This window comes from Colletotrichum karsti, assembly GCF_011947395.1.
Source record: "Colletotrichum karsti strain CkLH20 chromosome Unknown Scaffold10, whole genome shotgun sequence".
NCBI classification, from domain to species: Eukaryota; Fungi; Ascomycota; class Sordariomycetes; order Glomerellales; family Glomerellaceae; genus Colletotrichum; species Colletotrichum karsti.
In genome coordinates, this window is record NW_024065910.1 from 289,965 (window position 1) to 304,549 (window position 14,585).

The 14,585-nt window shown below is 58.5% G+C and overlaps 6 protein-coding genes across 6 annotated transcripts; 3 read left to right on the forward strand and 3 right to left on the reverse strand.

Moving 5' to 3' along the window:
• Nucleotides 1-84: 84 nt before the first annotated feature.
• On the forward strand, nucleotides 85-1,562 carry CkaCkLH20_03947 (putative SAM dependent methyltransferase; the record flags this gene model as incomplete). Its single annotated transcript, XM_038886666.1, has 8 exons — nucleotides 85-183; nucleotides 256-302; nucleotides 360-494; nucleotides 545-611; nucleotides 675-715; nucleotides 767-1,250; nucleotides 1,302-1,462; nucleotides 1,517-1,562. The coding sequence occupies 8 exons, from the start codon at nucleotides 85-87 to the stop codon at nucleotides 1,560-1,562; spliced, it is 1,080 nt and encodes a 359-aa protein (XP_038747916.1).
• Nucleotides 1,563-2,940: 1,378 nt separating this feature from the next.
• CkaCkLH20_03948 (aminotransferase class I and II) lies at nucleotides 2,941-4,566 on the forward strand (the record flags this gene model as incomplete). Its single annotated transcript, XM_038886667.1, has 4 exons — nucleotides 2,941-3,042; nucleotides 3,195-3,231; nucleotides 3,305-3,355; nucleotides 3,467-4,566. The coding sequence occupies 4 exons, from the start codon at nucleotides 2,941-2,943 to the stop codon at nucleotides 4,564-4,566; spliced, it is 1,290 nt and encodes a 429-aa protein (XP_038747917.1).
• A 300-nt stretch (nucleotides 4,567-4,866) lies between these two features.
• CkaCkLH20_03949 (uncharacterized protein) lies at nucleotides 4,867-5,960 on the reverse strand (the record flags this gene model as incomplete). The annotated part of the gene is made up of 2 exons (XM_038886668.1): nucleotides 4,867-5,754; nucleotides 5,820-5,960. 2 exons carry the CDS (start codon nucleotides 5,958-5,960, stop codon nucleotides 4,867-4,869), a joined length of 1,029 nt encoding a protein of 342 aa, XP_038747918.1.
• A 499-nt stretch (nucleotides 5,961-6,459) lies between these two features.
• Nucleotides 6,460-7,284, forward strand: CkaCkLH20_03950 (ribosomal L28 family protein; the record flags this gene model as incomplete). The annotated part of the gene is made up of 1 exon (XM_038886669.1): nucleotides 6,460-7,284. One exon carries the CDS (start codon nucleotides 6,460-6,462, stop codon nucleotides 7,282-7,284), a length of 825 nt encoding a protein of 274 aa, XP_038747919.1.
• A 257-nt stretch (nucleotides 7,285-7,541) lies between these two features.
• CkaCkLH20_03951 (tryptophan synthase) lies at nucleotides 7,542-9,901 on the reverse strand (the record flags this gene model as incomplete). The annotated part of the gene is made up of 4 exons (XM_038886670.1): nucleotides 7,542-9,467; nucleotides 9,524-9,594; nucleotides 9,653-9,740; nucleotides 9,854-9,901. 4 exons carry the CDS (start codon nucleotides 9,899-9,901, stop codon nucleotides 7,542-7,544), a joined length of 2,133 nt encoding a protein of 710 aa, XP_038747920.1.
• A 1,135-nt stretch (nucleotides 9,902-11,036) lies between these two features.
• CkaCkLH20_03952 (plasma membrane fusion protein prm1) lies at nucleotides 11,037-13,217 on the reverse strand (the record flags this gene model as incomplete). The annotated part of the gene is made up of 1 exon (XM_038886671.1): nucleotides 11,037-13,217. The coding sequence occupies one exon, from the start codon at nucleotides 13,215-13,217 to the stop codon at nucleotides 11,037-11,039; it is 2,181 nt and encodes a 726-aa protein (XP_038747921.1).
• Between the last annotated feature and the right edge of the window lie 1,368 nt (nucleotides 13,218-14,585).

Here is a 14,585-nt window from a genome sequence, read left to right on the forward strand (position 1 = left end):
AAAGGAGGGGGAAACACCAACCGCGTGGCATGCTCATGTTTCCTTTTTCCTCACACCGACCAGCAATCTCAATCGCTACATAACATGCTCGCGACAACAGCTCAAGCCGCGGCGCCCACCGGCTCGCCTACCGCCAACGCTGGCGCGACCACGGGCGGGCCTGTCGAAGGCCCAATTGCGGCCGTATGTGACCCAGAATCCTGGCGACAGGACGTCTCGAGGATCTGCAGCCTTGCTGATTTGGACTTGTGATAGGACCCCGCTCTTGAGACCGAGAATGATGGCCAAGAAGATGCGCAAAGGTATGCTCGTGATTTGGAGTGAGTGAAACATAATGTGCAGGTTCTGACGCCCTGAAGCATCGTGTCGACTTCGACAGCATCGTTAAGTGAGAGCATCTACGAATACCGCCGCCTTCACGGCCGCACGTACACCCAGAAGACAGATTACTACGGCCCCAATGACGAGAGGCATGGCGAGGTTCTCGAAATCAAGTAATTGCCCTCCTCCACGAAATCGTGGGCAACGCAGCTGACGAGCGAAGCCATTACTGGATGACCCTGTTCTTGGGCGACAAGCTTTTCCTCGCGCCGATCGGCGACAGCCCGCAGGTGAGGAATTGACATGACACATCTCTGCCTTCGCGGACCCGAGCTCACATCGCGGGTCGCTAGAGAGTTCTCGACCTCGGCACCGGAACCGGCATCTGGGCCATGTAAGTCCACCAACAACTACGAGTACCCAGCAAAACTCACGCAGACCCCAGCGACTTCGCCGACGAGTTCCCCTCGGCCGAGGCCATCGGCGTCGACATCTCGCCCACCCAGCCCGCGTGGGTCCCGCCCAACTGCAAGTTCCAGGTCGACGACATCGAGAAGTTCCCCTGGACGTGGCAGGCGCGGTACTTCGACTTCATCCACATCCGCAACCTCGAGGGGTGCGTGGCCGACTGGCCGGGCCTCTACGAGCAGGCGTTCGAGGCCCTGACGCCCGGCACCGGGTACATCGAGATCAAGGAGTTCGACATCGACCTCAAGTCCCAGGCCGTGCCGGACCTCGACGACGACCACGTCTTCAAGAGGTGGGGCCGGCTCTTCTTCGAGGCCTTCGACAAGATGGGCAAGACGGCGAAGCAGCACCGCGACCACGGCATCGCCAGGAACCTGGAGGCTGCCGGGTTCGTCGACGTTGTCGAGAAGAAGTGGCCGGTCCCCATTGGACCCTGGGCGAAGGATCCCGTGTTGAAGGAGGTGAGTGTATAGCAATCCGCAAACCCGCGCTCCGTCGCTAAGTGAAGATAGGTCGGCACTTGTCTGTTGCAGTTCCTCGATGAGGGACTCGAGGGGTTTGGGACTTTCCTTGCTGAGGAGATCATGGGCTGGGAACACGCCGAGATCGTCGTGTTCATGGCGGAGATGCGAAAGGCGATCAAGGATAAGAGCCTGCAACCAAGAATCGATCTGTAAGTCATGATGATGCCAACAATAACACAGAATACTGACGGTTTTACGTCTAGGCATCTTGTATACGCGCGCAGACCGGAGGAGCCTAAGGAAGAGTGAGGTGCCGGCTGCTACGGTTTGAGCGGGTTTCTTATGCTATAACATTCGCCCGTAAAAGCCTTCGCATATTCGACACTTTGGTTTGTGGGCGGGATGTTGATGAAGATATGAGATAATAAGATTAGGAATCCCCTTATTCTACCTTTCCCTTATGATTTGTCGGATGTATTGATGAACCGACCAAGATGGGTTTTGTGAGAAGCGTGTGAGCAGCTGAAAATGCGTAGAGACGTTTTGAAAAGCAGATACGCAAGAACTGATATCGTGGTATATGGTGCGCGATAATGCATTTCAAGGAGCGAATCCCGCCTTTGCTGCCATAACTAAGACCTGAGAATCGATTAGCCGATTATTCGCAAGATAATCAAACTCGGTGATCACCTATTCAATGCCCGCATCTTGTCCCTTCCTAAAAACATGATAAGTTCAAAGGCCGTCTCAAGAACATCTCACACTGCCGGAAGTCCATTTCTGCAGATTCAATAGTCTCTCGGCGTTCAGGCCGGTCACGCGGCCTCAACCCGGTGAAATGTGGAGATGCGGCCGGCGGCCCGGAACCCAAAGTCCGAAAAAGCAAACACAAAATCCGAATGCAACGAAACCGCCTTGGAAGCGAACGAATAGAGTAACTCAACTGAGAGACACCCAAACCCGGAGCCCAGGGGTACTGCATCCCGATCCCTGTCCTCCCATGACGAATGGCCTCGAGACGGGAGCAGGAGCTCACCCGAGGAGGAGCTCTACCCTGGGAAGCTGAGAACGGTCAAAAGATCCGAAGCCGGAACTCGTCAATTGGGGTGGAATGCAGCAACCGCATGCGCTCCAGTCAGGAAACAGCGTCAGAACGAGCGGTGACTGGTCGAAAATGCGACGCCGGTGGAACCCGGACGACGGAACCCGGCGATACCAAACCTCCGCTTCCCCGCGATTGCACGATTTCAGCGGGACCCTCCCCTCTCATGACTCGATCCACAGCTGATGCCGCCAGTGGTGCGGCGGCTGTTCTCTTCTCCAGAAAGTGGGGTCACAAGGCGCCGGAGTCGCACCGGACCGGCCCCCATCTCCCATGGCCCCCCCACGAGCTGGGCTGTTGCTGTTGCTCAGCTGTGGGCTGTGGCCCGACTAGGAAGCACCACGCACCACCTGGCGGTTCGAGGTGCAGAGTCACAAGTCAGACCATTTCCTTGGTTTCTGCAGCTCTTTTCGGCACTTCGCTGTCTCGGAATCTTTTTTGTTCGTCAGTCACACGCTTTTTCTTTCTAGGTAAGGGTCCTCAATCCTCTCCCGACATTTCCCATCCTCTCCAACCATCTTCTCTCTTCCTCTCTTTCTTTTTTCTTCCTTTCTAACATCTCGCAAAGAAAAAAAACAGATCAAGATGCTCTCCACCACCAGAATCGCAGCCCGCCGTGCGGCCGCTCTCCCCATCACGGCCGCGCGAGCCGGCTCTACCTGGGCCAACGTCCCCCAAGGTCCTCCTGTATGTCTTACACACTCCTCCTCCAAATACCAATTGAATGCGCCACGATTGCTAACGAATTCCAACAGGATGTAAGTTACGAATGCCACTCCCCGCCGGAGCAGATTATCTCGAAAATGCCGCGCCCGTCAGAAAAGGATCTTTGCTAACAGGCCGGTCTTCTTTTTCGCGACAAACAGGCCATTCTGGGTATGACGCACCTTCGCACAAGCCTCCCGCAAGCACCTTTGAACTCAATTGGAGCTAACAACGTGGCGTACAGGTATTACCGAAGCCTTCAAGGCCGACACCTTCGAGCAGAAGATCAACCTCGGTACGAAAACCCCGCCATGAAGCAGAAGCTGTGGACAAGCTGTCACGGCCAGCCGCATCTCCACACAGCTTCACACTCGAAGACAGAACAAACAAACTAACACTGCAACAGGTGTTGGTGCCTACCGCGATGACCAGGGCAAGCCCTACGTCCTCCCCTCCGTCCGCGCCGCCGAGGAGAAGGTCATCGCCGCCAAGCTGAACAAGGAGTACGCCGGCATCACCGGCGTCCCCGAGTTCACAAAGTCCGCCGCCGTCCTCGCCTACGGCCCCGACTCGTCCGCCCTCGACCGCCTCGCCATCACCCAGTCCATCTCCGGCACCGGCGCCCTGCGCATCGGCGGCGCCTTCCTCGCCCGCCACTTCCCCGGCGCCAAGAACATCTACATCCCCACCCCCTCCTGGGCCAACCACGGCGCCGTCTTCACCGACTCGGGCCTCGCCGTCCAGAAGTACCGCTACTACGACCAGAAGACCATCGGCCTCGACTTCGAGGGCATGCTCGCCGACATCAAGGCCGCCCCCAAGAACTCCATCTTCCTCTTCCACGCCTGCGCCCACAACCCCACCGGCGTCGACCCCACCCCCGAGCAGTGGCGCGAGATCTCCGACGCCGTCAAGGCCGCCGGCCACTACGCCTTCTTCGACATGGCCTACCAGGGCTTCGCCTCGGGCAACACCGACACCGACGCCTTCGCCGTCCGCCACTTCGTCAAGGAGGGCCACAACGTCGCCCTCGCCCAGTCCTTCGCCAAGAACATGGGCCTCTACGGCGAGCGCGTCGGCGCCTTCTCCATCGTCGCCCAGGACGCCGAGGAGCGCAAGCGCATCGACTCCCAGGTCAAGATCCTCGTCCGCCCCATGTACTCCAACCCCCCGGTCCACGGCGCCCGCATCGCCTCCACCATCCTCAACGACGCCGCCCTCAACAAGCAGTGGCTCGGCGAGGTCAAGGGCATGGCCGACCGCATCATCACCATGCGCGCCCTCCTCAAGAGCAACCTCGAGAAGCTCGGCTCCGCCCACGACTGGTCCCACATCACCAGCCAGATCGGCATGTTCGCCTACACCGGCCTCACCCCCCAGCAGATGGACTCCCTCGCCAAGGACCACTCCGTCTACGCCACCAAGGACGGCCGCATCTCCGTCGCCGGCATCACCAGCGGCAACGTCGGCCGCCTGGCCGAGGCCATCTACAAGGTCAAGGGTTAAGCGTGCTTGCTTCAGCTTTTGTTAGGTGATGTTTTTCAAGGCGGGTCTCGGTCGCTTTATAGGCCGAGCTAGCTTGCATTTTTACAAAAAGATATCATGGGTGGTTGGTTCCAAAAAAGGGGTTCTTGTACGACAAGGGGAGAGGCCTTCTCTTTAGCAAGGCCAGGATTTAACCGGCCGGCGGATATAGAACGTTGGGCACCTTAGGTAGACCACACACGCGTCCCAGCTGTGTACAATAAAGCGACACATTTTCCACATGAGTCTTTCCTGCTATGACCAGCTCGTCATTCTATGACCCTACGCCCCATCCAACCGTTCCAAATCCCTCCTAGCCTCGTCTCTTTCCCTCTCCAACTCACGATACTTCCTCGCAATCTCCCTCATCGTCCTCTCCTTCCCCTCATCCCCAACCCCAACACCGTACCCCTCCAACTCCGCCCTCAGAGTAGACACCGTGCTCTCCAACCTCATCCTGGCGTCCCTCAAATGCGCCTCGTAGTTTGTCAGCGCGGACACCATCTCGGGCGAGTACACCTCCCTCCTCACGCCCTCCCTCGCAGCAACGACCTCCGCCTCGGCCCTCTGCGCCTCCAGCGCCGTCTCGGCGGCGCGGAACTCGAGACTGCGCGCGACCAATCCGTGCTTGGCCTCGAGCGCGCGCACCAGCAGCGTCAGCGCACCCGCGTGCTTATCCAGCAGCCCCGTCAGGCTCGCCGCGGCGCGCAGCCGCTCCCTCGCGAGCGCGTACTTGGCCTCGCGCACGTCGGATTCGAGCTTGTGGTAGGTCGCGTTCAGCCCGGGGACGGTGCGGTGCAGGAAGGAGGGGTTCGTGGTGGGGTTGGCGATGCGGGCGAGGGAGACGGCCGAGGTGTGCAGGGTCGAGGAGACGAGCTCGCCGAGCTGGGGGAGGAGGGACTGGAGTTCGGTGAAGGGCGGGTTGGAGAGGAGGATCGTGGCGGATTCCGGGCTGAGGGGTTCCGGGTTTGTGAGGAGCGGCGGGAGGAGGAGGAGGAGGTCTAGGAGCGGTTCGGGGAGGGGCGGTGTTGTTGAGGAGGGCTGCGGTTCTGATGGTTGTCGCGGGCGGAGGGAGCGTTGGGTTTGTTTCGGCTCGGGAGGGGCTGTTGTCGAGAGGGCGGATGTTAGGAGGTGGGTTTTTGATGTTGTGTAGGTGTGGTCTGCTAATTCCTGTTGAATGTTAGACGGGAAGTCCACAATAGCGTGGAGTGGAGGCAAGGGAAGGGAGTTGTTACATTTTGGATTGCGGACTGTTCCTTTGTATAAGGCTTCTTCGAGGATCCGTCTGGGTTGAGGATCGCTGTTGTCAGGGTGTGATGTAGCGCCGCGAAGTCGGGGTTGTTTTGGAGGACTGACTCCTCGACTGGGGGAAGCATTGAGACGGCGCAGTCAAGGTATCGACGTAATTTTCGTTCGTCAAGATATGGGCAATGAATGGTAGTACTGAGTTGCTTCGTGGTTGAGATACGAACGGTCAGTATCTCCTCGGTGTAAGGTAGGTGACCGTCATGGAGGGGCCCAATTCCAGCTCCAGACACCCCCGGTCGCGAAATCAACACGCAATCACCTGATAGGTCCGTCAATTCAACTTTCCCATCGCCGGTCATCGCACCCACAAACACCCCACCAACCTCATCCACAGCCAATCAACTTCCTCAATTCCCGGAGTGCGGAACATCAACCCACCCGACCAGCTCAAAGCTTCAACTCCAAAAAATCCATCGCAGCGAGCATCACCAGCCGGACGAGAGGACCGCCGCCGCCGACGCCGCCCGCCAACGAGACCTTCCTCCTCGCCCGCCCCTCGTCGGCCAAATGCAACACCATTAAACAACACATACTCGATCGAAACCCCCCGAATCGAGCCTCCCAAAGATGCACCTCTCAACCCTCCGCCCGGGGACGACCTCCCTCACATCCGCCCTCTCCTCCCTCACCCTCAAAACAACAACAACCACCACCGCCGCGCGCGCCTTCTCAACAACCCCCGCCACCCTCACAAAAACGATCCCCCTCCACCGCATCCCCGAAACCCACGTCCCGCCGTACCCCTACGGCCCGCGCCTGATCTACAAACAATCCAACGCCGGCCTCTACGGCACCGCCCGCATCCGCACCGGCCACAACGTGTCCGAGAAACACCACCAGGTGTCCCCGCGCGTCTGGCGTCCCAACGTCCACCGCCGCAAGCTCTGGTCCGAGTGCCTCGGCGCCTGGGTCCGCACCCGCCTCACCACCCGCGTCCTGCGCACCGTCCGCAAGGAGGGCGGCCTCGACGAGTACGTCCTCAAGAACAAGGCCGCCCGCGTCAAGGAGCTCGGCCCCGGCGGCTGGAAGCTGCGCTGGCTCGTCATGCAGACCCTCGAGTACAGGTACAGGATGTTCCGGGAGCGCCGCGCGCTCGGCGTCGTCGACAGGCCGCTGCCGGGCGACAACTCGCGGCTCGCGCCCATCATGGCCAGGGTCGCCATCAGCGGCAAGATACGCGCGTCCGATCAGAAGATCATCGAGGAGATGGCGTCCGAGACGGTGGCGCAGTACAGGATGAGGCAGGTGCAGATGAAGCAGATGGCGCGGATGACGCAGAAGGAGGAGGAGTATGCGCTCGGCCAGGAGGCTGAGGAGGGCGTGCTTGAGGACGAGGAGTATCAGATGGAGCATATCGATGGGCCGAAGGGGGAGGAGGTGAAGACCGTATGAGATGTGTATATGCGCACTCGACGAAGATGAAGCAGTTGTTTTAAAAAAGACTCGGTTGTATCATATGTACAAAAATTCTCATGTCATGAAAAAAAAACACTGGGGTTTAGAAATGGTGAAACCCCGCCTACGGTTTTTGTCTACAATGCTTTCCCTGAATTCCCATGATCCCTTTGAAATGGATATTCCCCTCTTACGCCTGAAATGTGTATGTCGTGCATCAAGTTCATGTTGTCCCGTTCAGACCCCCCCTTTCTTTAAAATCGCAAATCCCAACCGATCTTGGGGCCCAGCTTGGGCAGCTCGTCCGCGACGCTCTGCACGTCCTTGTCGCCGCGCCCGCTGAGGCAGATGACGACGTCCTCGCCCTTCTTCATCGTCTTGGCGAGCTCGATGGCGCCGTAGATGCCGTGCGCCGACTCGAGGGCGGGGATGATGCCCTCCAGCTGGCTCATGAGGCGGAAGCCGATGAAGGCCTCGGCGTCGGTGGCGGCCACGTACTTGGCGCGCTCGCTGTCCTTCCAGGAGGACAGCTCGGGGCCGACGCCCGGGTAGTCCAGGCCGGCGGACACGGAGTGCGTCTCGGCGACCTGTCCGTGCTTGTCCTGGAGGATGTACGTCTTGACGCCGTGCAGGACGCCCTTGCTGCCCCCGGAGAGGGTGGCGCTGTGCCTCGCGGTGTCGATGCCGTCGCCGCCGGCCTCGACGCCGAGGAGCTTGACGGAGGGGTCGTTGGCGAAGGGGTAGAACATGCCGACGGCGTTGGAGCCGCCGCCGACGCAGGCGACGACGGCGTCGGGGAGCTTGCCGCGCTTCTCGAGCATCTGCTGCTTCGTCTCGGTACCGATGACGGACTGGAACGTGCGGACGATGGTGGGGAAGGGGTGGGGGCCGATGGCGGAACCGATGATGTAGTGGGTGGTGTCGAGCTCGACGACCCAGGCGCGCATGGCCTCGTTGACGGCGTCGCGGAGGGTCCTGCTGCCGGCCTCGACGGCGACGACCTTGGCGCCCAGGAGCTTCATGCGGAACACGTTGAGGGCTTGTCTGCGGACGTCCTCGGCGCCCATGTAGACGGTGCACTCCATGCCGAACTTGGCGCAGACGGTGGCGGTAGCGACGCCGTGCTGGCCTGCGCCGGTCTCGGCGATGATCTTGGTCTTGCCGAGGCGCTTCGCGAGGAGGAGCTGGCCGAGGGCGTTGTTGATCTTGTGCGAGCCGGTGTGGTTGAGATCCTCGCGCTTCAGCCAGATGTTGGCGCCGCCGGCGTGCTCCGTCAGGCGCTCGGCGAGGTGGAGGTGGCCGGGGCGGCCCATGTATTCGTAGTATGAGCGGTACTCCTCCCAGAACGACGGGTCGTCCTTGATCTTGTTGAAGCCCTCCTCGAGCTGCGACAGGCAGTCCATGAGGGACTCGGGGACGTACTGGCCGCCGAACTCGCCGAAACGCTCGGGGATCTTGCCGTGCATGGCGGCGAGCTGCGCGACCAGCTCGCTGTCCTGGTCCGCGGTGATGGAGTCGACGGTAGGGTTCTGGGGCTCCTTGGCGGCGGCCATGGCCTCGACCATGCCGACCTCGCGCGTCGTCGAGTCTCCGCCGGTACGGCCGCACAGGTAGGCGCAGTACTTCTCGACGTCGTTGAAGAGCTCGTCGGGGGCCGCGTTCTTGAGGGTGGTGATGATCTGGGAGCCGACGACGACGCCGTCGGCGAGCTGGGCGACGCTGAGGAAGTGCTCGCGGGTGCTGACGCCGAAGCCGACGGCGGCGGGCTTGTCGCCGCTGTACTTCTTGACGCGGTCGATGAGGTCCGGGAGGTTGGCGTTGAGGGAGCCGAGGGCGCCGGTCACGCCCTGGCGGGAGACGACGTAGATGAAGGAGTCGGCCAGCTTGCAGAGGATCTTCATGCGGGCGTCGGAGGTCGCGGGGGCGATCAGGGGGACGTAGGACAGGCCTCCCTTGGTGCAGAGCTTGCGGAAGGAGATGGCCTCCTCGGGAGGGAGGTCGACGACGATGAAGCCGTTGACGCCTGCGCTCTTGCAGTCGGTCAAGAGTCTCTCCTCGCCGTAGCTGAGGAGAGGGTTGTAGTATCCCATCAACATCACCGGTGCCTTGAGGCCCTGACTCCTCGCGTCCTTGACCATCTGGAGGGTAGACTCGATCGTGACACCATGTTGCAGTGCGACCTGCGCACGTTAGTCCCTGTTGCGCCTCGCAATATTGCTTTTCGGGTATCACTCACAGTGTTCGATGTCTGGATCGTCGGGCCGTCGGCAATTGGGTCGGTGAAGGGAGCGCCGAGTTCGATCACATCTGGCGCAGTGTCAGAGACTGGTTTTCCGTAAATAAAAAAACGAGGGGCAAAACCTACCAGCGCCACCCTTTTCCATAGCAAGCAGGACACCGGGGGTGTCCTGCGGTGAAGGGTAACCAGCAGTAACATATGTAACAAGCGCAGACTGTCATATCGTCAGTTTCCATACTCTGCATCGCCAATGTCGTCGGCTTCGACGGTGACAACGGCCCCGCCATCGCGACGAGGGGCACAAGACCGCCAGCGGAAAGAACTCACCCTGCCCTCGGCCTTGCAGCGCTGGAATGTTTGCCTCAGACCTTCCATTGTGAATGTGAACCTGTCAATTGGGTATATGCAAATATTGACTGGGTATTATCCTGGGAAACGAGAAGACAATGGGTAGAAGTTGGACGGCGGCGATACTTTTAAGTAGCGATGATTTCCAACGTGGGGTGGAATCGGAGAGTCACTATGGACTTTTGGTCAAGTCGGAGGAGGGCGGGCGGGACGGGGAACTCAACGGACGGTGGCTCCGACGCTGGGCGCGCTTGGAAATCTTTCCGGGGATGACCAGACCGCTGAACATCAACCGCCGCCCGCCGTTTGGAAGCCAACTGTAGTGAACACGATCGCTCTACAGCGCTGGGCTCTCTGCAAGGTCCCCCACACCCGCCACCGCACCGATGCCGGCAAGCACGAGATGCGGCGCTCTGAGTGGTTCAATTGAGCTGCAGGTCCCTGTCCGCTCTGAGGTCACATCTTGGTCCCCTCGGAGGCGGGGCGGAGATGCCCAAAAGAGCTTCATAGACATCACTCATCGCCGCTCCGGCAGGCAAACTGCCCGCGCTCCGCAAACACGCGATGACTCTGATGCCCCGCTAGTCAAGCTTCCAATTGACCTCCACATTCCCTGGATCATCCTTCGGTCTTCTCAGCCCGAATATCCAACGCGGTCATCTTTGTCCAAGGCCTACAAGGGTCAGGGCCTTTACACGGTCTGTTGACTGTTCCGACACAAGACTTCAAACGGCTCCGAGATGGACATCAAGCTTTGTTGGTTGCAGCTAGCAGTATATTCAATCTGAACTACCTGGTTGGTATATACCGAATAGACATTTTGGTAGCTAGCGAAGCTGCCACGAACCAATTCGTTCCAATGGATAACGCAAAAAATGAGAACCGTTGTAGAATCGAAAACAAACGGTGCGGCATCTGAGCCGTTGGTATCTTTGACTCCCTTTCCTCCCTTTGCCCGCGCTCGCTGGGGTAAATATCTTCATGATCCAACGCCATTTATCTCATGCTTTTTCGTATTATTCAGACCTGTCGTAAATGAGGGGTATCTCTCGGCTTCGGTCCAGCCAGGCCGGAGGTATTATGGTCTCCAACCTCTTGTCTTCTTTTTTTTTGGTTGATTTTGATGCATGTTTTATACTTTTTTGTCGACGTAGATACCGGTTTAGAACTTCGTAGATGACGCCGTGTCGAAGTGGCCGTACGAGCTTGCTCTCTCGTGTCCCTCCATGGGCTGTGCACGGCCCATGCTGGTCTTCTTGACTGTCTTCTCGTCTCGGAAGTCTCTGGGGTGGTGATCATCTTCCACCGCGGAAGCATCGCTGCCAAACTGCGGGAATCTCGAATCGTTGCCGTGCGATCTGGGAGGGCTTCTCGGAGTCATCGGGGGACGGTCATCTCCGGTGTACTTCAGTCCACCCTCGGCGCGTCCCTTGTCCGGCATGGCCATGCCAACGAGCGCGCGAATGACGCCGATGAGGACGATGATGACGTAGACGAGGAGTATGCCGGTAGAGATGAGCGCTTCTTGAATGATTCCTCGCTCCAGCCAGTTGGTGACATGAGTAACGGCGCCAGTGACTTCGTCGGTGGTCACAGACGATGGTGAGGCCAGGAAAGTGTTGAGATCCGAGTCGCCTGAGACGGACTCCTGAGCGCCGAGGCTGAAGGTGTCGTTGGCGAACGTGGGAAACGAGATTTGCGAGTGGTCGTGCACCCAGGTGAGTCCCTTCTGGACAGCCTCGACCTTGAGACCGATGGTGCAGCGGACAACGTCCTTGATAGGGTTGATGAGGATCGTGCCGTTGAAAACAGTCTCGAGACCGGTCGTCATGGTGCTCGTGAACGTGTTCAGAGTGTCATTGACAGCCGAAGTCGCGTTCGTGACGTATCCGAGCAAATCGTGGTTGATCTCGTTCTGCGTGTTGAGCACGACACCGTTGACATCGTCGGCCCATTCCTTCGAGACGCCCTCGAGAGTGGTGACGACCTCTCCAGCAAAGTTTCCGACCTGGTTAGCAAGGGCAGGCACTTCTCTCTCGACCGCCTTAAGGATAATGTACTGGCAGAGGCAGGAGAAGAAGCCGGCAATAGCAAGAGCCAGAACGAAGAGGGCCGGGAGAGATGTGGCGTAGGCAATGGCCCAGCGGACCATGATTTGGCGCTTGCCCTTGAAGTGAGAAGCAATCTTAATGCCGTAGCTCGCAGTCACTGGGCGAGAAGCAATGTAGACAACGTCTAACGAGTCGTACTGGCCGTTAGAAATGATCTGGGCGTGTTTGCGCTCGCGTCTCCAGCGCATGATCTCGAACCATGCCATGGGGGCAATGACGAGGATAGCCAAGACGGAAAGCACGACGATGAAGATAATCCGGGCCTTGGTGATCTTCTCTCTCAGGTTGGTGAAGAACTCAGAAATGTTGTTGTTGGTTGAACAAAACTTGAGTGCTTGCTTCTGAGCGACAGGGAAGATGGAGCGATCGAACTTGTAGCCCTGGTAGGCCTCGTTGATGGTCTGCTTCAGCAAGTTGAAGGGGAACGAGATCGCTTGAGCAGTCATGTTCTGGACCTCCTCGAAAGTGGGAAGGTCGTCGTTGAGCTTGTTGAGGTCGCCGACGAAGCCGCTGGTGTCGATCTTGACGTCGCGCAGTTCGCTAACGGGGCCCGTAAAGTCCACCTTGGGGAAGTCGGGAAGAACCTTGCCGAGGATAGAGTCTTCGATAGCGTCGGCGGCCTTGTTAATGCCGTCCTGCAAGCTCTTGGCCTTGTCGTCGATGGTATCGGTAATAGCGCCCACGGCCTTGTTCATGGCGTCGGTGACCTTCTTGGTGACATCGGAGGCAACGTCGAGACCGCCGTGGATGAAAGCCGTGATGAGACAGGTGTACATGGAAGTCATCATGTTGATGACAAAAATGATGAGGTTCTGGACGCCGGTAATGACCAGACCGAGAACAGCGACCATGCCGTCCATCGTCTTCTCGATGCCCTTGGCGGAGAGCTCGTTGACACCGACGGAGAGGTAGTGAGGCATAGAGGCCATGGCGCTGCCGATGTCTTCCACCTTTGTACAGGCAGAGAGTGCCTTGGCGTTGGCCTCGTCGACGTTGTCGTTCAAGCTGGCGATGAGGATGATGATCCTGGCGAGGACGAGCAGGAGGAGGATGGTCCAGCGGTTGATCCAGATCTGCGACAGTCTGGCGCTGAGGCCGAGATAGGGCGTGATGTAGGGTGAGGTGTCGGCTCGAGCCTGTTGGGTCTTTCTAAGCTCCGCCATCTCGAGCGAGTCCGACCTCAGGGAGTCGGGAACGGCCGGGTAGGCCTCTTGTTTCCGCGAGGAGAACATGGTGAGTCTATCGATGGTGTAAGATATTTGATGCAAAATGTTCCGAGACCAGCAGAAAAAGCGAAGAGAAGTAGGAAAAATCGACGACTAAAACTGAGGAAGGAGGTGTGTGGAGGAGGTGAGGGACGAGTAAGGGCGATTATTTTGTCGAAGTTGGTGGTGACTGAATTAGATGAATCACTCGACGCACAAGGAAAAAAAGAGGAAAGAAGGAAATTGACAAAGGAAACTCGTCAAGCACTGATACTGAACAAGCTCTCTATGAATCCATTGTGTTGTCTTTGATGCGCAAGTGAAGAACTCTTGGGTTTGTGTGGGATGAAGGAAGTCGTGAATGGGAGAGAGGTACAATAAGAAGGGAAGGCACGACCGGGTCGACTAACACGGCCGGGCCAGCATCACGCTGCAGCCGCGCATCTGAAAGGACGGGGACAGGGGCATGGGGACTCGGGAAGAAGAAAGGAAGGCTGCTTACTTTTTTTGCTTGATGCACACCTCGATACAGATTGAAATGAAGCCAGTAAAGGCCCTTTTGGCCGTGGCCTTGAGGAAATTCGGACTTGGCCCAAGCCTTTGTCCCGTTTGGTGGCACCGGGTCAGGCAGGCGAGGTGAGGACTTGGGTGAAGCCTTTTCTAAGCGCGCTGAACGGCAGCTCTCAGCCAACCAAAGTCGTCGTCCAGGGTCACGATGAGCGGCTGCCCAAACGCTGCTAAGGCAAAGCGATATTCCTGGAGTTCCGGAACGGGGCTCTCGATGTCGTGTAGCCGTATCATACAACACGGAATAGATTTGACTCGATGGATGATTCCTCGTATTGCACGCGGCTCGGCTGGGTCAGAGCGAGCTGATATGAGTTGAGCTGGCTTGGCGGAGGGTAAGTCGGTTACTGGTTGTGAGTCGAGTTGACAGTGTTGCTCCTACAAGAGTCTTATCGGCTGACGAGACTCGTTGCTGTTTTGAAACTTGGCTTGCAGAGTGAGTTGAGGTTGTGGTATCACGAGAGCAGGAAACAGCCCATCACTCATCGAAGTCAACTGTGTATGGCTTCGTGAATGGGGGCGAACCCGAGTGATATGCAAGTAGGACGTTTGAGTCACTGAGCAAGGGGACACCACGGAGCGACAGTTGGATGGTGCCCATCGTTCCAGAAATCGCCATTCGGGAATGCCAGAGGAGAAGGGCATTTTAACAGAACCCGGTCACGTTCGTAGGCTCCGGTTCGTTCAGACGTGGTTGCGGCGAGAATGCACTCTGACGCCATTGGCAAGCCAGGCAATATTGCGGAGAGCTGCCCACCTCACCCTCACCCTCACCCTCGTCGATATCCAATGCTCTTGGGCGTGGACAGGACAGGCCGCCCAGTCAAG